The sequence below is a fragment of the Xyrauchen texanus genome, chromosome 27 (assembly GCF_025860055.1).
Source record: "Xyrauchen texanus isolate HMW12.3.18 chromosome 27, RBS_HiC_50CHRs, whole genome shotgun sequence".
Lineage (NCBI taxonomy): Eukaryota > Metazoa > Chordata > Actinopteri > Cypriniformes > Catostomidae > Xyrauchen > Xyrauchen texanus.
The window spans coordinates 8713880-8740884 of record NC_068302.1 but is presented as its reverse complement, the minus strand read 5'-3'; the positions used below and the strand labels follow the sequence as shown (position 1 = coordinate 8740884).

The window sequence follows — 27005 nt, the reverse complement described above, 5'->3', positions numbered from 1 at the left end:
ACCTTTTGCTGCTAAAGGCTGTATGTTGCAACTGCATCTGTGTATCAATTTGAAGGATACCAATGTTAGGAAGAACAACTGAAGTTTATTTTTAAAAAGGTATCTGATCAATTCATTCCGATCTTAACAGTTTGAGATGCACATTTAGCTACTGACTGTTTTGTGAACCTGTTATAATGCAGTGCTGATATTAAAGAATGGGGCAGTTAAAAACTATTTTGGACTTGACAGAAAATCGGCAGCTTGTGATAAGTGCAGTGAAGCACTGTTACTTATTACACATGCAAGGAGGATGTTGTAGTCAAGACCGGCTCATCCGAGTCAGAGTCCAGGCCGACAAGAGTGTTTTGAGTCCAAATCAAGACAGAGACCAGAAGAGGCTTTGTTTGAGACCAGACTCGTATAGGTCTATGCAATCTTAATGAACATGTTAAATGTACATTGTAACCAACCTCATATATTGAGATACACCTCATATATAAATTATTTAAGCTTATCAGTCGAGAATAAAGTTAAATAAATGCCACATCCTAGGTTAAGGGAACAAACGTTTATTACAATATCAGTGTTAAGAATGGGTCAATGAAATATAGTTACAATATAGAAACAATACATGGTAATATAGACTGCCAGCTTCTATGTACTATTATTATTTCATTCATTGTAAGTTAACATGTCTACCATATAAAATACAGTATTACTGTACTGTAACTAAAATGGAAATAAAAAACAAACAATAATGTATTACATATGACGAACTGAATATTGTGTAAGATAACCTAAACCTTTTAACTTTCACTTTGTTTACAATTTCCTCAATTGCACCTCTATATTCCATTCATTGTACTGTAAGTCAAGTAAGCATTTCTGATTGATTCTTCCTGCAAGATTTCATCTCAGGTTTTTTTTGTGTTATTATTATTATTATTATTATTTTGCAGACGCAACACCAAACGGTTCAACTCTAATTACATTGAGAAGAGTATTTGTATTTATTTATTTTGTGTGAGAAGCATGTGTAGCATTCATAACTCTTGGTTAAAGCATTTTTTTAACAGACTTTGAGGCCATTTAGACCAAATAGGTTCTTGCTCTAAAAAAACTAAACTAAACAAAAAACAGGATGCAGCGCAATGAATAGAGCAGAACACTGGTGTCTTGATGCGTTTTTAACAGCTGAAAAACTTTTTAACTTGACAAAAGTACTTTTTGATGCTGAAAACACAGCGATACTTGACACAACGGCCAAAGATGTCCGTCTAGCATGTTTACATAGGAAAACAAAAGAAAACCAGCAAGGACCGACACTAATACAAGCAATAAGCTATCACTAGTTCTGATTCTACATAGCCGACAGAAAAAATGGGAAATGAGTCGAGATCGCTGATTTTGTCAGTCAGAGAAATGTGTGTCAGAAAAGTCTAAGCAATCATTGCATATTTGTTTTTGAAGGGACTCGACTGATTTTGGGGAAAGTACGATTCCACACTTGTTTGAGTCAGAGTCAAAATGGAGTTCGAATGCTCCCAAGTCCATGAGTCAAGACTGAATCAGAGACAGAATTATAGAAATAATTGTATTAAATATAAGAATTATATATAAGTGATATACACTCACGGAGCACTTTATTAGGAACACCTGTACAGTTTCGTGTTCATGCGGTTATCTAATCAGCCAGTTGTGTGCCAGCAGTGCCAGCAGTGCAATGCATAAACTCATGCAGACAAGGGTCAGGAGCTTCAGTTAATGTTCACATTTGCCCACCCTCATGTTTTCACTTTTAGGTGAATGATCCCATTAATTAACTGTCTTGAAATTTGCCTGTGTAGCACTTACAATGTAAATGCACATCATCTTCATTCTTTAGTCTTACTTTATCCCACCCATTATCACAAACAAAATAGTGTTGCCTTGGAAACCACATACTGTATAGCTGCCTGAAGTCAAACTAAATCCAGTTTCCAATATGTGTTTATATATAGAATATTCATCTCAAAGGGGGGCTGTGGATCAGATGCCTTTTTTACCTTGCTTAATTGTCTTCAGGCATTTTTCGCCTTGAAATCGCATCATTCTTCGTAATGTGCGACTTTTCTTAGAGTGGCAGAGAAATGGGCAGCCTTTTGAATGCATCTTTTAAACAGTGATGTGTGTGAGCGGGTGTTTGTGCTCGTATGTCAGTCAGAGTGTTCCATGTGTGTTTGGGTGTAAGCGTATGTGTGATTTGTGTCTATGATTTTGTGTGTGTGTGTGTGTGTGTGTGTGTGTGTGTGTTGTGTGTGTCTGCAGATACTTGGCACTGTCAGTGTGCTGAATGTTTGGCAGTATTCAGGATTAGCATGATTATCTAGGAGTCTCTGTTCTCTTACATATATTATCTGCTTGTGCCGATCAGTGTGCTTACCCAACCAGCCGCGTCTCCATCTCGCAGAAAAAAACACTCCATCTGTGCCATTTGCTTTTTTGTTACACACTTCATAATGCCAGATTTTTTGTGACATGCTTTTCATACAGTTATATCTCAAGCAAATCAGTTACTTTTACATTTTGTTTAATCATATACATACTCAAAATATGTTTTTATTATTATTTTATTTTATAATGCAGTCTAATATGTGTGGTGTTTATGTTTACCTGCAATCCAAAAAAAGAGAATTATCAATAATTCATATAATTAAATAATCATTAATTTCAATGGCACTAAAACAATCAATAACATAATGCATATTAAAAATAATTTAATTATGCCAATAAAAAAATATAATAAGCATTGTGCATATTATGGTTATAATTATTATTACTGATTTAGCTTAAAATGCTAAATATTAAGCGTTTTCTAGCACATTTCACATATGCATGAATGACTGTGAAGTAAAAAGTTGCAAAAACCTATTAAAGTTAATTTACCTGTGAAAAGAGTTGTCACCTGTTGAACCAAGAATTGTCTGATGGCCCGCCACAAGGCATTTATTGATTAACCCGAAATAAACAATCAGTAACCAATTATAAGTGTGTATATTATCAAAAAATGGCGTACTGGTCAAACCATTTCTAAAAATGTGCCCATACCATTGTCTAGCGGTGTGCAGAATAGCCATTATCTGTATTTGTAGGGCCTTATGATCTCCGCATTGTGGAAAACGCAGACAGAATCCAGTCATAAAAAACTGAATTAACTATAGAACGTGGAATGTCATGGAAATTAAAACATTTGGGATAAAATGAACGTATAAATGCACAATTAATCAAATCAAAATTGTGATATGTCCTAGTGTGATGATTAAATCACAAAACGCTGAGATTTAAATAACAAATAGCCTATAGGGTCTTACACACGACTATACGGCTGAACTTCAAGCTTCAACAGTAAGTGAATGTGAACTGCTTATACACTAACCGCATCATTAAGATCACGTATGCTTTGCATGTATAAATAACAACAAGTGGAATACTTTATTTACTGTGAAGCATAACACATGCAGAGTATATATTCATATAATTAAATCAAAGCCTTTTGTGGTTTAATAAGCACATTAGCCCATAGAGTGAACTGCTTTTCCGGTGGGGAGATGTCTGGTGTAGTCATCTAAAGCATTCGGTTCTCCTGCAAAACCAGGTATAGGTCTCTGCGGAACAAAAATATCTGTTTTCCAATTTATGGTTGTTTTCAGACCAGGATGGCTGTTTCTAAACTATACAATGAAAGTAGGGAACCTCAATTTAGTAATCGGTGGGCGTTTCTGATTGGGAAAAGCCCATTTTTGTTCTGCAGAGACATAAGTTTCGCCCCCCCCCCAAAAAAAGGCCCTTTTAATTAGATGGCTGAAATGGAAAAAAAGTGACACATATATTTTTTCTGTATTGTCAAATTTAATATCTAATAATACCTCAATCTCTAATGTTGTGTTTTGGATTGTGCTGTGAGGATCAGTATAGAAGCTCTTCATTTAATAAAAATAATGCAATGATATGTTGAAGTAATTGTTCTGTTTTCTATTGATTAAAATGCTTTAAATTAATTTGATTATACCGATTTTGTTTTTTTAATGATAAAATTTGATTAAACTTTAAAATCCGGAATTCAGAGAAAATAAAACGGAAAATGCAGAATTTTGGAAAAAATTAAACTGATCTCATAGTAAAGGAGTTCGATGGAAAGGAGGAGGCGAGAACCGACTTCACAATATAAATAATATTTAAAAAATATATGAATAACGTAAACAAAAGACACAAACACACACATAACGGACAGCTGCCCCTAAACAATCTCTCTCTCTATCGCGCCACCATCTGCAGTCGGCCTTTATCCCTCTCGGAGGCTTAATTGGCCTGATAAGGGACCGGGTGTATAAAATCCACGACCCGGCCCCGCCCTCCGCCCTGCCACTGGGCCCTATATCTGTATCTGTTGAAATGTTAAATTAATCTGTATCTTAATCTGTTTTCAGATATAAACGAATGAGGGCGGAACCTACTTCTGGTGAAGTGCATCAAAACTAATTGAAAGCCCATTTTTTTATTTAACTACTCTATTTATTCATTATATTTAGCAAATATGCCTTCTATAATTCATTCAATTATTTATTATTTTATTATTATTATTATTATTATTATTACTATATTATTTTTGTTTCTTCTTTCCACACAGAACAGACCACTGTTCACTCTGAAGTGCACAGACTATGTAGGCTATAAAATTAATTTAATCAAAGCCTTTTTAGGTTTAATTATCATATATGACTATATCAAGATTTTGATGTTATTTAGATTTATTGTGCAGCCCTGAAGAATCGTAACAGAAGTCTAATGATGCACTCTTTAGGAAATCAAGTGACCAAATAACATTAAAATCATTGCTATTATCACAATATAGCTTTATTTTATATAAACAGCAAAATCATTGTGATGATATCCCAGCCCTACACAACAACCACAGCTTCTTCTTTGCAGGTAACTTCTGTTCGCTTTGTTTTAGAAGTTAATCACTTCACCACTCCCTCACCTCACAGACTGCCTGCTCACCTGCTTGAGGTGTGAATGTGCATATTGCATATTCTCATATATCTTGCAAAAAAATTTTTTATGTGTTTTGAGTATAGTATCTTGTCAAGAGTATCATTAGCTGAGACGTGCAGCAGTAAACAGAGACTGCAATGCGGCCATCTGATTTAAACCGGAGATCACACCGTGCACATTTTTATTCATAAAGTTTATACTTAAAGGGATAGTTCACCCAAAAATGAAATTTCTCTCATCATTTACTCACCCTCATGCCCTCCAAAATGTGTATAACTTTCTTTCTTCTGCAGAACATAAATAAAGATTTTTAGAAGAATATTTCAGCTCTGTAAGGCCATACAATGCAAGTGAATGGTGACCAAAACTTTTAAGCCCCAAAAGCACATAAAGACAACATAAAAGTAATCTAGTGGTTAAATCCATGTCTTCAGAATCGATGTGATAAGTGTGGGAAACAGGTCAATATTTAAGTTATTTTTTACTATCAATCTCCACTTTCACATTCTTTTGTTTTTGGTGATTTGTGTTCTTCGTGCATATCACCACTTACTGGGCAGGGAGAAGAATTTATGGTAAAAAAGGACTTAAATATTGATCTGTTTCTCACCCACACCTATCATATCACTTCTGAAGAAATAGATCAATCTACTGTAATATTTATGATTTAGTACTGTTAGGGCTGTTATGACCAATCTTTTCTTTTTTCACTACTTACCACTTTATCTGTTACTTCAAAATTACTAAAGATAATTCATGTGCACCAGAGTATGCATTGACTGAGTGACATGTTCGTGCTGGTAGCATTAATTACAAACAAAAGCAATCTGTAACTTGTGCTTTCTAAATGAATTATTTAAATCTCATAATTGTAAAGTAATTGACAGAACTGCTATCACGTAATTGTTAACTTTTTTTCAGAGCCTGAAATGAACTTTCTTGGTAAAGTTTTCCATACATTCTAAAATGTAGCCAGACTGAAATCTAATTCGGGATCTATCAAAGCATACTTGATAGAAGCAAGATTTAACGTGACTCATAAAAAGTTATAAAAAGATAAACTGGCTATGATAACATTAATAATTAATTCTAGTTCTAACTGTATTCATAAAATACCTTCATATTATAATCATGATGATTGTAAATTACATTTCTGACAAGAAAAGTCTTACATTGAATGGCCAAGAAAATGCAGTCAAATTTATTTAAACAATGTTTAATTATTTCAAACGGAAGTCCTTTGTGATCATTTATGATCCACAGATAGAAAAGGCTTTTTGAAGTTAAAAAATAAAGAATAATATGCCACATTTGCATACATCTGTAGAAGTATTTGGACACTTAAAAATAACATACCAAACCAAGTAGCATCTGCAAACAAAATGATTACCTTTTCTTAGAACAAACTCATCTTTAATTAGCTACAGAATTATTGCCATTGATTTTAACCAACTAGTCTCTATAGGTCATATTTAGTGGAAGTCTGTTCCCCTCAAGCTTACACGGGTGTCTTAGCAGAGTAACTACAGGTTCATCTTATTAACTAAAGACATGATCTAACATTTGACAGAAAAAAAAAATCTGTCCCCAAATACTTGTATCTTAATTTTTAAACAGTATTTCTATTGTTCTATTATTTAAAAGCTAACAAGCTTCTTTTTGCTAAATGTTTTGCTTAAAAAGAGTGCTTTTGCTTCCTCTTTAAATCAAAACTTATTTTCTTTAAAACAAGCGCCAGTGGGTTTGATATTTTGTTATCTAATGTGATTACAATATATTTCGTTATATAATGCAATTACTTCTATATGTCAAGTGTGTCTTAAGTACCCAAATACTTTTTGGGACCAATGTATTTAAATAGGTCAATATAACTGAATGATACAACAGCATGACGTGTACACTGATGAGCCAAATCATTATAACCAGTCACAGGTGAAGTGAATAATGTTGATAAACTCCAAGCGAGGCCACATGTCTGGGTCTGGGTAGATTACATTGTAAGTGAACAATCAGTTCTCGTAGTCAACGTTTTGAATACAGGAAGCGGGCAGGAGTAAACCTGAGCAAATTGTTATAGCCAGACGACTGGGTATAAGCATCTCCGAAACGACAAGGCTTGTGGGGTGCTCCCAGTCAGCAGTTGTGAGTACCTATCGACAGTGTTCTGAGGAGAGACAAACTTGTGACAGGGTGTTGGGCACCCAAGTCTCATCAATGCTCGAGTGCAATGAAGGCTATCCCGTTGGGTCTAAACCGACAGAAGGACTACTGTGGTACAAGTCACAGAAAATTATAATGATGGTTATGGGAAGAATGTGTCACAACACACAGTGCATCGCATCCTGCTGCGTATGGTGCTGTTTTGCCGCAAACCAGTCAAAGTGCCCATGATGACCCCTGTCCTTAATCCACGGCAGCTCCACCTTGCAACTTACAGGACTTGAAGGATCTGCCGCTGAGGTCTTGGTGCCGGATACCACAGGACACCTTCAGGGGTCTTGTAGTGTCCATGCCTCAGTGGGTCGGTGCTATTTTGCTGGCACGCGTTGGAAAAACAGCATACTAGGCTGGTGGTCAAAGTTTTGGCTCATCTGTGTATATGTTGTCCCGTCTTGCTTTAATATTAGGCTAAAATGCATAAAGTTGCATAAAAGCCTTGTTGGAACACTGAACACTAATACTGTCCATTTGAATAAAAACAATTGTGCAAAAAAGTCCATTTGAAATGTTTTTTTTTTTTTGTAGTCGCACCTTTTCTGATATACAGTACGTAAAAGTACTGGTGTTGGATCACAAATATAGTAAACAAGCTTTGCTAGAAAACCAACAGAGGCCACAATTGAGCTCATAGGCCCCTGCCAAGCACTGAAATCATGATCAGATCACTTGGGTACATGGAGACAATCAGCATAAAGGTGTTAATGTACTTTTTAAACAAAAGCACAATATTTCACATTGCTCTGTGATTTTTATCGCTCTTGAATCTGTTATTTCATTTTCTTATCATAGTCCAGATGGTGTCTTCTCTACTGGACCCATTTGAGAACTGTGTTAATAATAAATTGGCTTTCATTTCTTCAAGTGTCTCAGTTTGCTGTTTTTAACAGTAACCACTATTTATCCCCCCCCAGAAAATGTGTGTAAGTGTGTGTGCGTGTGTGTGTGTGTGTGTGTGTGTTGGGGGTGGGATTGGATAAATATAGTTGTCTTTGGGCTGGAGGGTGAAGTTAGCCCTTGGGAAAGGCAGAGAATCTTAAAACAGTGAGAGTGAAAGGGAGACATAGACAGAGCGAGAGTGTATGCATATGTGCGGTATGCATGAATTTCTTCAAGGCTCAAGAGGTGAGTATCACAATGTGTTTTTTTAAAGTAGTGGTTCTCAACTGGTTTTGCCTTAGGACCCAGATTTTACATTGGACATCATTTGGCAAACCAACATTGTGGTCTACGCAAGCCATGTTTATCCATCTTGCAAGTGAACCCATAATTAATGTAATATGGGTCATACATTTTTACCTTGCGTCATTTTGCTCATGGATTTTCAACCACTGAATTAGCTTCTGCTAAGTAACAAGTGAACAGTGTTTTGTAGTAATGGAGTACATGTAATCTGGATTGTGAAATAAAAGTACAAGTACTTGTAATTAGATTACATTAAGTGTGTAATCCGATTACATGTTTTTATGATTACATGTTGATTGCATTATCAGCATTTACTTGCTAATGTTAATGAAAGTGCAAATTGGTACTCTTAAAGTTTAGATTTTGAAAATGATTGGTCCTCTTTAAAGTTTTCTGTATTTTAAAAGTTGATTGGCCAATTTATTTTACTATCCAAGATAGGCATGATTATTTGGTTAGTTGCATTTTCTTTTAGAGATTGTCCAATATTGTTCTTACCAATATTTACACTTTTCTACTTAATTGGTCGTTTGTTCTTTAAAATCAGGTGCACTGACAACACCATTACACCACTGTGTGTTCAACAGGAAACAACCGTGCTTGCACGAAAGTGACTTATTTAATGTATAATTGGAATAATTTCAAATTCATTCCGCAACAGCCATTCATTCTCAAGGGGGAAATGCATAGTATTCAAGGAATAACAGTAAGATAAAGCCCAAGAGAAACATGAAAATAAATTGGCAAAAAAAATAATAAATAGTATTAATATTGTTGTTGTTAAAATAAGAATAATGCATATTGTTACCATTTATTATAGTCTAATGATTAGGACATTTATGTAAAAAAAAAAACATAAAAAACTTTAATAAAAAAGTTACAGCTTTGTATAAGACATAAAAAAAACAACTTTGAGAAATTGCATTGCAATCATACAAGCGTTTTCCCTTTTCATAATATTACTTAGCAGTACTTGATATGGTTTCAGCTTAAAAATGCTTTTGTTTCTGCATTACTAACCCTTTACTGTGGCATCTCTAATGAAGATTGCTCTGTGTGACCACCCCTGCCCCTGCGATGCCATATTAGTGTTAGTAAGAGATGAATAGCTGGAAGCCCAGTCCGTTAATAGCAGGGAACAAACACTTTGAACACCACAACAGTGCACAAACCGCACGCATGTCACCCACAGTCATGCAGTAATAACTGTAATCACTTTTCGACATGCTGCGTTTGCATCTCGAGAGCCTTTTTGCGCAAGATGATATGAAGTTCAGGTTACAGTAGTGGGTGGCGGCACGGTTGGAGCTCTGGTCATGAGAGCCGATGACCATTCACTCTCTCCCACACACACAAATAAAGCATTGACTGAGATGCATAGGTACATTTGCATATGCAAAAACACAAGAGGATGTGGTGCGTGTAATCTCCAGCTCTCTCTTTATTATGTATGTTATTTGTCCTCTTTAGTATAGTGGGCTGTGTCTCTGGGATTCAGTTCCCTAATAGCGAGTTTTCATTTTCTGAGATGGTGTGGTGTAGTGATAGAGGACTCAGTGATGGTAACTGGAATCTTACTAGTGTTATACCCACAAGAAGTGAGCCATGAGGGATCACCATTGCTCCATTGACTGATGATTCCTAAAGGTATAGTTCATCATGCCGATCTAAACCCGTATGAACTAGGGCTGGCAATGTATTGAACATTCACCATATAATCGTTATGATTTTTCTGCCAAGATTAAGTTAAGGAATATTGTGAATAACAAAATGAATAACAGAATGGGGAAAAGGTGTGATCACAGTCATTTTGACCGTGGCATGATTGTTGGTGCCAGATGGGCTGGTTTGAGTATTTCTGTAACTGCTGATCTCCTGGGATTTTCAAAAACAACAGTCTATAGAATTTACTAGAGTGCCAGAAACTAAAAAAAAAACAACCAGTGAGCAGCAGTTCTGTGGATGGAAATGCCATGTTGATGAGAGAGGTCAATAGAGAATGGCCAGACTGGTTCGAGCTGACAAAGGCTACAGTAACTCAGATAACCACTCTCTATTGTAGTGAGCAGAATAGCATCTCAAAATGCAAAACAAATCAAACCTTGAGGTGCATGGGCTACAACAGCCGATGACCACGTCGGGTTCCAATTCTGTCAGCTAAGAACAGAAAGCTGAGGATGAGGTACATAGATGGTAGGCCCACTGTGTGTTTATGTATATTAATAGCCAAAACTCATTTAAAAACTTGTACGGTTGTAATAAAGTCTACTAGATTCCTACTGATGTTGTATTTAATATGAAACAATTCAATAACATTTTTAGTTTACCATGATGCATTTTAATAGCCCAAGTGTGGTAATGTGTAGTTTAAAAAGTCTTGCGATTTATGTTGGTGCATACAACAGTGTGGTCTCTCTTGCACATCAGTGCTGGCTAAACGTTTGAGAGATTTGGCTGACACCATAGCGTGTTTAAGGTGAAAATTCTGTCAAATTCAAACAGGTCACAAGTTGTGTGGTGCGCCCATATGCCTTGCACTTGTTACTGTGGTGGATCGCATGACATGTACATGAAAACGGCTTCAATCTCCAAGGACTGACATGCATTTCAGATGAGAACCTATTTAGTGCTTATAAAGTGCGAACGTGACGTATCACCCAAATATACCTAAAATTTGGCATGGGCGGCCGCACAATCACGAGAGCTTCATGTACCTTCTGTATATTCTGATATCAAACACAGATGACAACCATGAACACCTGAAGCTCCTTTAATACAGGTAACACACTAAAATAACAGATAACTCAGCTTTACGTGTTGCGTTTGTGCTTCGATTAAATTTCAACTGCATCTGGGAGAAACAATGAATGTTTTTATTTTTTTAGCTTTCTTAGTCTTTTCTGACCGTTGCGCTTTATTATCATGCAGTAACACACTGACATAGTGATTGATGTATGTCATCATCAAACAGAGACCTACCCTCCAAATCCAAATGGACACAGGAGATGCATTTAAGTGACCAGGTGTAACAGTGATGCGTCTCACCTGACCACATGTGATCGAATCACCCGAGGCGCCTCCAGGTGGAAATGGGGTCTTGGATCGCGCTACTACCACAAATTAAAGAAGGTGGTAAAATGTATTTAATTTAAATGAGATGTTTATGAACATTTTCAACAGATCATATCAGCAGTTATTCATCAAATGATGGAAAAGAGCATTATAGTTTTGTGCACTTTCAAAAATTGCCTTTGTTTGAGAGAACAAAGTAAGAAATTGGTATGACAAGTGTACTGTTACAACATGTACATGTTTTTAACTCAAACAATTTGCCTATAAAACGCTTTTGTGTGTAGAACAACTAGAAAAAGTGTATGTGACAGTGGGCGAGCGATCTAGTAAATTCATCATAAAATACAGTAAAAGAGGGTAAACGGTGCATATTCTGGCCATGTGTCCTAAGGGTCAATGAAGTGACGCTCATTTTTGTCCAGATTTATTAAATTTAAAAATACATAAAAAATGCAATTCACACAAACCCCTAACTTGAATACTTCTATGATGAGCATATTTAAAATTTCTGAGTTTAAAGTCATATTGATATTTTATCTGGGGCTTAAAGTAAAAAATGTCATGTGGTGACCAGAGAAAGTAAAAAGTCTCATTAAAAGCAGAAATTCCTGAAAAAATAAATGTCGGCATGACTAGCGCAGAATAATATTGTATTGTTATGTGTTTTAAAAATAAGCAGTGAAACAATTCTGATTTAAAATAGGATTAAAATGATTAATAATGATTAATTACACTTTTGTCCACCAAATCAAATTGGTGGTGTAACCATCATGTAGGTTTCATGTTGACCATAAAACAGAGTGGACATCTTTAGACCCTCAAAACTGAGCATGAAGTTTTAAAAATCATCTGATCATTTATTTTTTTCTTTCCTTTTTCTCACCAATGTGGAATGCCCAATTTCCAATGTGCTCTAAGTCCTTGTGGTGGCGTTGTGATCTCAATCAGGGTGGCGGAGGATGAATCTCAGTTGCCTCCACATCTGAGACTGTCAATCCACGCATCTTTTCACATAGCTTGACATAGCGCATGTGGAGGCTTCACGCTATTCTCTGCGGCATCCACGCACAACTAACCACTCCCCCCACAGAGGAGGTTACCCCATGTGACTTTACCCTCCCTAGCAACCGGGCCAATTTGGTTGCTTAGGAGACCTGGCTGGAGTCACTCAGCACACCCTGGATTCAAACTTGTGACTCCAGGGGTGGTAGTCATCATCTTTACTCGCTGTGCTACCCAGGCCCCCATCTGATATTTATTTGGACATTTTTATGAAAAGCATTTTGTTCAAGTCCTATATGTAACCCTGAGAAACCTTCTCGATATTTTTGAGTAACAAAATCATAATATATATGTATATATCTAATTTCTTTTTTTTGTGTTTGAAAACTTTTGGAAATTAATGAATTATGTTGTTTATACTCATGTACTCAAGGTGCAAACTTGAAGGTTACACCACATGATAATTGTAAAGTTTACATGTAGTTGTCAAAAATGTATGAAACCAAATTGGACAGAAAAATTAAAAATGTTGGTAATCCACCCCTGATCTGCGTAATTCCTTAAGTGATTCGGGCACTAAACGAGCGCAGACAGCGTCTGCAAAAAAAGGCGCCTTTACCGGCTGCAATTCATTCTTGGTGAATTTCCCCAAACATTTTTGTGAGATGGAAATACGTGCCTGATTTTGAATTCATAACATTTTTACATTATAACACATTAAATAACATTAAAATGTAAGTTATGCGCTGGAGAGAAACAACTCTCAAGCGCATCAAAGAGTGTATGCAATAATTTAATTGATTATAGATTATTATCGATTTTATCGATTAGTTGTTGCAGCAGTAGAATGAGATTCACCCAATTATGAGATTTATTATGTACAGGTTCTTCCTGATGATATTTGTTGTCAAATTTCTTGTTCAGTTGTGTCTCAAAACCTAGGTCAACTTCCTTCCTAGACAACATTTTTGAACATTATTTGGCACACATTTAACATTCCATTTTGGGTCTATGAGGCCCAAACTCGCTAGGTTTTTATCTTTGATGCTTGTTAGTAATGTTTGCTAAAGCAGGCATAACTCTTAGTATTGCTCATACTTGGGTTAGAGATTAAAAAATAAATAAATTTATATATATATATATATATATTTTTTTGTTTGTTTTTCTTTTTTTTTCTTCTTTTTTTTAAGTATTACATTTTAGTAAACTATGATGTGTAACATATAATGCACTGTGTGTGCTACAGTGTATAAAGAGTGCAAAGGTGCCCGCCCACTTCTGCTGTCTCTGTTCCGGTAGTATTAATTACATTTTTTTGTTCCTTTTGAGATTTCAGAAAATCCTTCATTTGAGTTCTAAGCCATGAACCAAACTAACAACATTGATTTTAAGGTATTCAGTCAGGGCATGAACTACAATGCCATGCCATTCAAATGACGTAATCAAATTATAAGTAATAAGGATTATAAGTAAAGAAACAATATATTTGAAATATCATTGCAAAATAAAGTAGTTAAAGAATGCAGGGAGACCGACTAGATTGTTCATGGATCGTGGATGGTGTAGTTCTTCACCAGAAATTCCTCTATTGAACAAGGTTTTTTAAAAATTAAGTTCAAATAGGGCCTGGGTAGCTCAGCGAGTAAAGACGCTGACTACCACCCCTGGAGTCGCTAGTTTGAATCCAGGGTGTGCTGAGTGACTCCCGCCAGGTCCCCTAAGCAACCAAATTGGCCCGGTTGCTAGGGAGGGTAGAGTCACATGGGGTAACCTCCTCGTGGTCGCTATAATATGGTTCTCGCTCTCTGTGGGGGATGTGGTTAGTTGTGCGTGGATGCCGCGGAGAATAGCGTGAAGCTTCCACACGCGCTTTGTCTCCGTGGCAACACGCTCAACAAGCCACGGAATGACGTCTCAGATGTGGAAGCAACAGAGATTCGTCCTCTGCCACACGGATTGAGGCAATTTGGCCATTCCAAATTGGGGAAAAAAGGGGAGAAATAAAATGTAAGATGAAACAATACAGACTGATCGTTTACACAAAGATTAACCATTTACTAAAGATTAACAGATGATAAAATGGATGGGGGAAAAAAATCCTTACTTTGAATGTGGGGCCTTGGCACCATACTGTATCGAAAGGCAAGAACTAGCGACTTGGGGGTGGGCTCTTTTACTTGGGCCAGTAAGCGACCATCTAGCAACTATTCAAAACACCAACCACATAGCAATGACCTGGCACCCTAATATCATGTTAAGCACCACTCACATGTGAAAATGTGGAAATCTAGTTGCAATTCTAAATTATTTGTATTTCAGGGATAATTGCTCTTTACTTTTGAGATCAGTATTCAACTTCCACTCTTTTTAACAGGCTCATTGATCAGCTAACCTTGCACTAAGCTACAGTCGATGAGCTATAAGCCATCTCTGTATCTTAATCACAACACAGATACCTGTTAATTACCCAGCCAGTTCAAGTGTTTTCACTGCTTAAAGAGGGATTTGGGATTGATTGCGTAGCGTAAGCTGTGGGTCACGAGTGTGTGTTTGTGTGTGTTCATTTACGGTATTTTGTGTGTGTCTACAGAGACAGAGGGAAGGATACAGTAGGATGGATATTTATAGGCTTCTAAATGGACAACAGGGCTTGGAATGGGGTCATGGATAAACCATGAACTTATAAACTCACAAAGGGGCCTTGGTTTCTTTGTACTTCCCTCCGCCTTTTTCTCTTTCTCCTAGCTGAATTTCTGTTTTCTTGGTTCTTTACTACAGTATCTTTTCTAACAGATCTTTTCTGTTATAACCCCATTCCCATGATGCATTGTTTGTTTTCTGGTCCTATTGGCATTTGATGTAAACTTCACATAGATGAACCCTAAATGGATAGTTCACCCAAAAATGAAAATTCCTTTTTTTACCGTCAATCTCCACTTTCACATTATTCTTCTTTTTGTTTTTGGCGATTCACATTCTTCATGCATATCACCACCTACTTGGAAGGGAGGATAATTTATAGTAACAAAAAAAGGACTTAAATATTGATCTGTTTTCACCCAGAACTTTCATATCACTTCTGAAGATAAAGATTTAACCACTGGAGTTGTGTAGATTTCTTCTATGCTGCCATTATGTGATTTTTGGAGCTTCAAAATGTTGGCACCCATTCACTTGCATTGAGGACCTACAGAGCTGAAATATTCTTCAAAAACTCCATTTGTGTTCAGCAGAAGAAAGTAAGACATACACATATGGTATGGCATGAGGTTGAGTAAAAGATGAGATTTAAATTTTTGGATGAACTCTCCCTTTAAAATTTTTTTTGTAATCAATTAGTTTTTCCTTTTGGACTTTATGTCCCTTTTTATTAATCAAGTCATTAGAAAAAAGACAGGAAATATTGTGGGAAGAAAAAGGCAGAATCTTGGCATGATTTGTCTCCCAAATGTGCTTGGAAACCATCTGCTAACTGCTAGGCCCAACCCGGTCTCATAGTATATTATTTCTATACCTACATTTGCTTGTATGTATCCCGGCAGTTTCCTGGAGAAATAAACACAAAGTGCTACGACAAGAATTACTTATTCACTTTCACGAATATCACGAATAAACATTTATTTTTTGCCATGTTCTGTACACAATGTGGAACACTTTTACTCTTGCTCATGACTTGTAGATGATTTTAAAGTTTGCATTGCATAACCACATTCACCTTACTTACTACATTCACAAACTTATTCATGTGTGAGCAAGTTGTGCGTCAGCTCAAGCGATAGTGTAACACTTGCAACACTTAAGACGGGTACAAGTTCCGACACATGATCCGAAAGTGTAATAAGCATTACAGATTGACGTGGATGCCACAGTAATTGTTGTTTTCACCTAATATTTGCCTTAATGACACTATCGGTTAGGTTTAGGGTTTAAGGTGGGATAGGAAAAACACAATCGCATCTGTTTGGTGGACCAATTAACCCGCTTTGAGCGCCACACAGTGGATATTTCACTATACATGTAATGAACCACGTAATGACATTTTGCAAAACTCAACACTGATAAAGTTCAAGACAGACCAGCTGTGTTGCACATTGCTCTCTATTCCTCTATACCAGTGTGTATCCACCTTATTTTGCAACGCAGAAGTTAGAAAGCGGTTGCATTTCTGAAAGGTGTGGGGAAATTCTGTTGTCATTAGCCGTAATGTTAAAAACTAGAACAATACCAGCTTTTTGAGATGTGGGCTTATAAATTATCACATAACCACAGGATGTACAGCAGAATAATTTTCTATTGTCGAATTTTATAGTAAAAGTAAGCAAATCATTCACTTGTTGCGGTGCATTGTATTAAAGAGATAATAAAATTACTTAAATAATGCGCTCCGTGCACGTTAGTACACCTAACTAAAGGGTGCCCACACTTTTTTGTGTGATGATCTACTTTTAAATGACCAACTCAATAAGATCTACCAACTAAAAAAAACACAGTTTCATTGAAAATAAGAAAATGCTTGTTGGGACTACTGCATGTATCCCTACATGGAATTAATCTTCTAATTAATAAAAACATTTATATTAATGTTCAGTTTTGATATCATTCAGTTTTAAAACTAAACCCAAAACACCTACAGCACAATAGATTACAATAGCCAGGGCATTTACCTTATTCTGATGACTTGCACTGAATGGAATCAGACAGTTTTGCCTAATCCGGGCAGTAGCATCGCAATTTCGCGCTCTGTTCTCAGAAGTCCTTGGAAGGCTCGTATGCGCAAACCTAGTTGTCATGGCAACTGAATAAACAAAACCATATTTACATTACAATTTATCAAAAATACATTTACATTTTGTGCGATCTACCAGCATTGCCTTTGCGATCGACTGGTAGATCGCGATCGACGTATTGGGCACCCCTGACCTAACTGAACTCTGAGCACATCTTTCACTAAGGGCACCAGATAGATAGAGTTTGTGTATGGAGCACAGAACCACTCTGAAACCACATGTGAAATACAATGATCCTGTTTACATGCATTTAAGAAAGCACTACACATTACAGACATAACAGCCTTGCACATAGGCGCAGCACAGCAGGCAGCGCTTTGCTATTTATTTATTTAATGAAATCACAGCCCTCGTGGTTTGAAAATCGCACTGGGTCATATCGTGATTTAGATTTTATTTCGGTTAATCGTTCAGCCCTAATCACAAGTTACTTATAGTTAGTCTATAAATGCTTTTTTGATCCAATGTAGCTTAGTTAGATACTAATGTATACAGATAATCACATGTTTTTCAGTGCCTGTTTGAAGCAGATTGTTGAGTCTGAAAATGTAGAATGTACTTAAAATATTTTAGATCAAGTTTGGGATCAGAATATGCCGCATGCAGAGATCGAACCTCATGTGCACCAAGCATTACAACAGAACAGTTGCATTACATCGAAAGATCTCAGTTCGCATGCGTAACATCAAGGACTGATTGCCCTTAGTGAGATTCTTTAAAAGCTTGTGTGTTCAGCTCACAACACAACATGTCTTTCGGAACTGAGTTGACCTTGATCTTTGGGCTACTTACATTGGTCAACAGCACAAAAAACAATACTTTTTTTATTTAATTTTTTTACTTGATTTAAAACAATTTCAGCTCAAACCAGCTGGTGGGGGAGACTGCAGCTCTTCACACCTTCCTTTCCTGTCCTCTCTTTCCACTGCATTTGCTTCCTCCATCTGTCTAAATACACATTAATTATACACATACACGTGTATATATTCTCTACCCCAGCGACAAACTCCCACATAATGCATGTGCTTTCTCCACATTTATTAGGGGAAAGCCTGAAAATAGGTCTTAATGTCAGCAGTGTATTGATGTTACAATAATATGATTGTTGAGACTAATGAATAGAGTTTGGATCTATTTTTCATCATAGACATTTTTTAAACTTTCTACTTTTAAACTATCCTAAGCACTTGTTTCTTTTGGTTTCTATTGTAAGTGCATTACTATAAAGGTGTTTTATTTTCTTTTTTACCAACTGGTTGACAAGTCAAAAAGAAAAATACTTTCATTATAGCTTATATTGCGTTACACCCGGAACATGTAGACATGCTGATAATTCATTTGGAATTTAGGAGTATGATTGGTATACCTTGCTATGCCTGCCCTTCTCCATAATGGCTATTAGGATTGAATTGTATTGCCAGAAATAGGTCTGTGGAGGGTATTTAATCTGTCCACAGGAGTCAGATCACTGAGATCCAGTCAGGGTTTACCATGACAGGCCATGGAGGAGGCAGCATTGTTCTGGGTGTCTGAATATCGCCTGGAGCTGCTATCACTTAAACATCCTCCGATTACTAGGCTTATGGTTATTTGAGCTTATTGCTTTTTGTCAGGTGAGTAGAGGATTTAGGCTTGGAAGACTGGAGAATATCAAGGATTTTTATTTTCATGCTTTAGTTGGTTAAACATAGGCCTGTCTGATTAGGGTTGATTATAAATTGTCTTAAGGCTGCAAAGGAAATATGAAATAAGAAAACTAAACTTATGAGATTGACAATTTAAAAAGGGCAAAAGTTAAATGAACATTTCGGGGCTTGGTTTTAATATGACTTGAAGAAATATTCTAGGCTCAGTACAAGTTAAGGTGAATCAACAACATTTGTGGCATAATGTTAATTAGAATTGTAATGATGCTGGTGAGTCAGGAGTGTGAACTTTGCTCTTAGAACCCTTAGAGGAAAGATAATAAAATAATAATTCATAACAAAAGTACAACAAAGCAAAATACTCTCAAGATTAACACATTACAAAAACGGCTTTATCAGGAACTAGGGCAAACACTGGGGTATATAGGAACACATAGAAAAATAGGGTAATCGGGGATCCAAGGAGAGGGCGGGGACTATGTGGGATCAAGAGGTACTGGTGGACGAGCTAGAGACCAGGGTGGATCTTGTGGGCAACCAGGAGAGCAGTGTGGAACTGGCAAGAAACCAGAAGAGATCAGAGGATCCAGTGGACCTCCATGCGACCACAGGCATATGGCGGATGACCAGCAGACCACATGGTGCCAGTGGCAACCCAGATGGAGGCCGTGGACCTAAGAACCAAGGAGGTGTGGGCAGATCATGAGACCACTGTGGATCCAACGCACCAGGGGAATCAGAAGAGTCCCAGGTGGAGGCCATTGACCTGGGGACCAAAAAGTTGCGGCCAGATCTGGAGACCATTGTGGATCCGGCGCACCAGTGGAGTCAGAAGAGGGCAATGTCAAGGTGAATGGGGAATATGGTGGGGCAAGGTGGCTTGGGACTATGGCATGGGCAAGGAAAAAGGGGACTCTGGTAAGGGCAAGGCAGCAGGGGAATCTGGCAGGGGCAAGGTAAAAGGGGAATCTGGCAGGGGCAAGTTAACAGGGGACTAGGGCAAGGGAAAGGCACTAGGGTACTTGGGCAAGAGAAAGGCTCTAGGGTACTTGGGCAAGAGAAAGGCTCTAGGGTACTTGGGCAAGGGAAAGGCTCTAGGGTACTTGGACTAGGGAAAGGTACTAGGGGACTCCGGTAATGTCAAGACACGTAGTGACTCTGATGAGGGCAATGGCACAGAACCAGGAACCTCTGGGACCACCGAAGCTAGGACCGCTGGGTTCACTCTGGTGAGGGAACACTGGATGTCACATGCTTCAACTCCGCAATAAAAGGGGAAAGACATAGCCTCAGGGTGTAGTCCATGTATTGTAGTAGGGAATAACTGCACTTGCCACTTGGCAGACATGATTTAACTAGTTTGTTCAAGCCAAACCCTTAGGGCTCCCATCCAAAAGGTTTGCCAACTCACTGAATTGCTGTGTGGACCCGTCAGTAGAGTTGGCACCTTTGTAAAGATGGAGGATTTCCTCTGCTGGGTTCATGTTACCAGTCAAACGTTCTGAAATGATGCTGGGGAGTCAGGAGTTGTAGAACCCACATGCAGAGTTCAGTAAGAGAATAACCCACAACAAAGTACAATGGAGCAAGACACCAGAACAAGAAACTATTAAATACTCACAAGATAAACACATTACATAAACAAAGCTTGACTAGGAACATGGGCAAACACTGGAGTATATACACACAGACTAATTGGGTAATAGGACACAGCAAGAAACCATTAGGGAGGGAACCAGATTGGAAAACAGAACAAGGAATAAGAACTAAACTTCAAAATAAGAGTCTTGACATAACTAAAAACCAAAAGACACATTAACACAAGACAGATGTCCCTGACAACCACAAAAAAATGCAAATTTGGCTCGTCCCTCCTTTTCTTAAAAAAGTTACAGTGAGGCACTTACAATGGAACTTAATGGAACAGTTTAAAGCCAGAAATGTGAAACATATCATTTTATAAAAGCACTTGCTTGATTCGTCTGTTAAAACTATATTATTTTAGCTGTAAATAGTTTTTTACCTGGATTGCAGGGTTTACGGTGTTATGTTATCGTGGCAACAAAGTTGGATATCATTTTACACAGTGAAAGCTTAACTTGTATTGAACCCAGAATATTTATTAATTGATTTTATAATATTTTAAGCAATTAAAATTTCCATTACTTGGTATAATTGAAATCCACACAATATTTTTATGATGCTTGCTATACTAATACAATTGCTCATACTTATGGTTAGGGATTTGAACAATTATTAGTTGTAAACTTCAGTGTGAAACTCTTCCCGCACTTTTTATGCTATAAACTGATAAGGACTAATGCCTCAAATTAAACGGCTTGTTGAGGAGAGGTGTGCTATACTTTTATAAATTATTGACCTAATGATTTTAGCCTGGTGGATGATAAATCGGGCAACAACAAAAAAAATCCATAGACTTACATTGAAGGAGTGATCCGAGCCATATCTAGAGACCAGAATATAATAGAAAGATAATATCATTGTATTGTCCTTGTGATCATTTTTACCCTTTTTAAGAGATACTATGCTGCATTATTTCACTATACAGTGTTTTAGTTTTGTCAGTCTTTTAGTCTAGATGTTGTGGGAAGGGGCTATTGTTGCATGGCAACAATCGTGATTGACAGTTCTGTTTGCTTGAGAGAGGCGTATAATAATTACGCTATCATATGGTCTGGCAGATTTTGGGCTCGCCACCAGAGATGACAAATGCGTTCACGCAATAATTCAATCTGCTCTCCCAGTTCTTCAACTTTAAGGGGACTTGTGGAGATGAGTAGTTGAAGCGATAAAGTTGGTCAGTCATTGTTAATGTGTAGCACACAAAATATGTGCCAGGTTGTATATAGTGAACTGTTTTTATTTAAAAAAAAAAAAAAGAAAAAAGAATGAGGGAAAGAAAGTAAGGAAAACAACAGCATGAAACTTGGTAAACAGATTGAAATGCAGTGAATGTGTGAGAACGAAAGGTGACTGAGAGTATCAGTAACTAATTGAAGTTTTCTTCTGTATGTCACATGATTCTCAGGGATAGTTTGAATTATATATGCTTCTACAATGGCTGCAAATGCCTTGATATAACTGAAGGAAAGCTAAACTTTAATGTGACTAGGACAAATGAAATGCATTTTAAAGTGAATATTGATCTTATTCATATACTGGACATTTGCATTTTCTCGAGAAAATTTGAATGTCCATGCAAAAGTCGCTGCAACCGTGCTAGGAGGTTCTGACTGGTTGATAGGGTGTTGCTAGGTGGTTGCAAGGGTGTTTCTTACTGGACCAGGTCAAAAGAGCATACCGAACAGTGTGGTTTACGTAGAGTTAGGGGTCTGTCAAATTACCAAACCTACATGCAAGTATGATTGTGGTGCTTGCAGTCATTAATTACCTTTTTAATATTAAAATCATTAGGTTAATTATCTTTCTTTCTTTCTTTCTCATTCAGGAGAAGACATACACACTATTAATGGTGGACTCAGATGCTCCCAGTCATGAGAAACCCTCTTGTGCCTACTGGAGACACTGGTTACTGGTTGACATTAAGGTATTTGAGATCATCCACAAATATCTTTGAAATGTAGATGCTCTCCCACCCCATTTTACAAGCTTGTTTCTTTCTTGTTATCAGTTATTCATGGTTTTACCATTCTGACAGGAGTATTTTACTGATAACCTCTGTGGCCTTTTACCACCATGATTCAGAAACACATAGGGAATGTTGAAGCCTTCTAATAAGATATGTTCAATATGAACATTACTAAGAACAAAGCCTTAAAATAAAGGTAGCTTGAAGCAGTGCTTTTGGCACAGACAATCCTGGACATAATGTGCAAAGCAAAAGGTGTCAGAAACACTTTGGTGGGCAAAACAATTCCTGGATTGTGTGGACCATATCTGCACCTTCCATGTGCTTCACACTTGTGCTGCGTTTCCGATGAGTTACATAATTACCGAGTAAAAATATCATGTTAGTCATCAGCGCTCTGCTCCAGCGGGAGAGGCACATTCATCAGGCAGTGTATGGGGATGCAGTGTTTAAATAGAGACACACTTTAATTGCTCAATATGAAAAGTCAATATTCTTTCATCCTCTCTTAATCTCACTGGCTATTTTGTAGATATGCCTCTTTTTCTGTTCTTACTGTGGTCCTCATGATTCACAGAGGAAATCAGTAAGGATGGATATTACGATCCGATATCAAGTACTATCAAGGCCAATATCGCCAATACCGAAACCTCAGGTACATGGAAAGTTGTAAGAATAAAATGTATTATTATTGTCCGACAGTGCAGGGGGTGACTTCTTTTTTTATCAATCATCATTTATAATTTAACAACTTCTATTGTTTAAAGTTATTTCAAGATTCCCATTAACATATATTGAATGGAACATTTAGATTCCTTGCCATTTAGTAAAGTAAAATACTTGAATTCTTAAGTATTAATATTTCAAGATCGATCCACCCATCCGAAGAACCCTGTATTCACATAAAATGTGTTACTAGAAACTGTGAAATACAGTATATGGAAACTGACATGTCTCACAAGGTATACAAAATAAAGTTAGGAAAAATGAATTTTCTCTCGTAGCAGTCGAGTTCAAGATTTTTATTGTAAGTGTTTTTGACAATTGTGTGGGTGAATGGTTCTCCTGTGTAATGACTGCATGTCCCATTCTGTCAGAGCGAAGTGAGGGAACTAGAGACTGGAGGGAAAAGAGGTGTCAAGAGGCCCGAGTAGCCAAGAGACACCTGGGAGTATTATCAGATTTACATGAAATGAATAGTTCACCCAAAAATGAAAATTCTATAATTTTCAATTCTGAGAATGCAACATGTGCTTGCTTTGTGAACACAATCACCTATATTCACGCACTGTCGTAGAGTATGTTACGGGCCTAAGGCACCACCAATGACATCATTGTAAAGTTTATTTTAATCTTTTATTATTGTCAACTTGTAGTCACACTGTAGTCCTCCCTTTCCATTCTTACAGATCAGGCCAGTGACCCAGTTTATTTTCCAAATCAGGTTTATTTTCATTCATTTAACTCTATAATTTAATTCTGGTTTTGTCAAAGAATATGTATGAAGTAGCACTAAAGATGAACCTATCCCTACAAAAGCAATGATCTGTAATTGTCTTCCTCTGCAAGTGTTTTAGTAACTCTTGATACAAATACATTGTCTAAAAGCAGCATGTGATCATACTCCCCAAGACTGATGCCATCTTCGGTGTTAACTCAACCCTGCCCTCCTGCAATTCTCTCTCTCTCTCGCAGAGACAAGCCTCCTCCCAGTCTGGCCAGGCGACACATTGTGAATAAACAAATGTATTTCAGGTGTGCAGACAGACAACCTCTCAATACCCTGTCACTGTGTGGGTGGCGGCATGCCGCCTGTCTGCTCCCTGATTGGCCGTCTCGTTGTGCTGTGTGTATGATGAGGAGCCGTGGTTGGTCAGAGGTTTAATGAGGCTAGAGGGAAGTGAGTAATTGCCACGTTGACTTCCTCTAACCTCGCTGAAGTTATAATAACATCCCGTGTGAATGTGTGGAATTATCTGTCCTGGAATACTCCTGGGCTTCAGACTGAAGCAGGTGCCACACAAATCAACAATTCCCCTCTCACTCCAACACCTTATTTAGAGATTGACCCTGTAATTCCTTTTTTTAGAAATTAAATTACAACCCTGATTTGGCTTGTTACTCCCCCATAAAAGCAAACATAATGTATTTTGTGTATTGCATGCAAACACAATAGGATAGCAAAACTTATTTTTTTTTTCATTTTCATGTGAAGACATTTTATCTCCGTCTTTGTTTCCATGCTAACCTCTCGATGATAAAATGTAATCTATAAATGGAGATTCATAAAAAACAAATAACTCAAATTAGATATTGTCTTATCATCTAACGTTAACCTGCAATGCAGTTATGAATGTATTCTTATTAACTTAAAATACTTTTTCCAATATAGTTTTTAATTCAAGTTCCAATGCTTTTGTTTCTCCAATAAAACACAATATATTGTAAAGGGACAATGAAATGCTCTCTGTTTTTTAAGTGTTATTATCTTCTATGAGGTATCTTCACTGTTAATGTTACGTTTTTCCTGATATTTTTCAGTCATAATTTAGTATTTTATATGATCATTTTCCATCCTGTCTCTGACCCTCTGTCTGAAATGCTCAGTTTTGGCCTATGCATCTCCTTAAACGTAAACGCTCACTGTTCTGATTGGCTAACATGGTACAGCCCCTCGAATTAAGCCATATTTGAAACTCTATCAGAAGCGAATGAACAAGCTCCACAACATTATAAAACAACATTTCAGGGTTTACACATAACACACATCAACACATTGAATCATAATTTATTAAACTGTTCATCTCAATCACAACTGTTAGCTCTCATAGCCATCTACACCGGACCCGAGAGTAATGTTGTGTCAAAAGCAATATAATCCATTATATCAATGATGCTGTATACCATGGAAGTGTCCGTTGCAGCGAAACGCGTTGCGCCGACCAGGCCCGGATTAAGAATTCAGAGGCCCCTGGGCACAATGTCTTGTAGGGCCCCCCACCCCACCCCACCCACACAATCAAGCTTTTGAATTTTTGGATACTATTTGCTGGTAACACCTATAGCGAGCAACTAGCTGGCATATGCAAGGACATAGTGCCTCACCTTTACCAATCCAGTTATATGAATCAAATTCTTCCATAATTAACACACAAACATGTACACACACCCATTAATGTAGCTTTCCTGTCTGTCTCTCTCTTCCTCTCCTGTCCTCTACTCCTCGGCTCTACAGGGGCTGCTGCTCTTTGTCTCTCTCCCCCTCTCCTCTTCCTGTGATGAAAAGGATGCAAACAGTATAGGTCATCTTAACTCAACTTTTTTACTCTTCTTTATACTCTTTCTTCTTTATACTAAAAAAATTCTGCACTTATGTATTTAGCACTTTATTATTCATGGCCCCTAATGGCACTTTGTTTGATGATTGAATGATAGTGAAATGGTAGTAGACACATTACAAGATGCTGTAAGTATTATGGTATAATATTGGTTGCGTACAATACAAATTACAATTGCTGGTGTATGACCTGTCCAACTATTGACAAATGTACTACATGTAAGTCGCTTTGGATAAAAGCATCTGCCAAATGCCCTAAATGTAAATGTAAATCAAATGTAAAATAAAGCAGCGTGTTTTTGTTTTTTTTTGATAATACTATATTTCATGTAAGTTGTTCTCTCTCTCACACACACACACACACACACACACACACACACACACACACACACACACACACACACACACACACGCACAATACCTCCTCCTCTCCTCAGGGTCTGTCTGTCTGTCTCATGCTCTCCTCCTCTCCTCAGGGGCTGTCTGTCTATCTGTCTGTCTATCTGTCTGTCTTTCTCCTCCTCTCCTCAGTCTCAGGGTCTGTCTTTCTCCTCCTCTCCTTCTTCTTCACCCTGATTTTCCTCCTGGGCCTGGCCCTGGGCCTGGCTACATTTGAAGAATGTTTTGATAGATGGAACCTGTCTTAATAAAGACGCCTCCCTCTCCTCTTTTTCTCTTTTTCGTTTGCGTTTAGTACAACCGCTTCTCTCACTCATTTTTTTCTGAATCACAGTCCGCTCGATTCAGCGCGGGGTTATTTGAAGACTGCGCAGTACCTGCATGTGTTGGGAAAAGGGAGAAGAGCGAGTTCGGCAAAAGGCGGATTCGAACTCTGGCCGAACGCGTCAAAAGCTACCATCATGCACCTCATGCCTTACGCTACAATAGTTATTTTGTGTCGAGCGTCTTTTTGCTAAAAAGACAGGCACCGGGCCGGCACGTAGTGCAAATATACGCTCCGTTTTCGGAAATGAAAAAAAAATTTAAAAAATAAATAAATCTTCCCCTCGCTTGGGCCCCAAGTGCGCATGGGCCCCTGGGCCCGTGCCCATAATGCCCATTGGGTAATCCGGGCCTGGCGCCGACAGTAAACAGATGTCCCATTCAAAATTGTGCAGGACACATAGATGGTT

General features: G+C 37.6%; 1 protein-coding gene across 1 annotated transcript in view; it reads left to right on the top strand.

Moving 5' to 3' along the window:
- LOC127621316 (phosphatidylethanolamine-binding protein 4) overlaps nt 1–27005 on the top strand; it is a 209974-nt gene that overhangs the window by 56878 nt on the left and 126091 nt on the right. Inside the window, exon 4 of the mRNA XM_052094872.1 lies at nt 22395–22493. Within this exon, the coding sequence (XP_051950832.1) occupies nt 22416–22493 (78 nt within the window). The 5' untranslated portion in view covers nt 22395–22415. The remainder of the gene's footprint in view (nt 1–22394; nt 22494–27005) is intronic.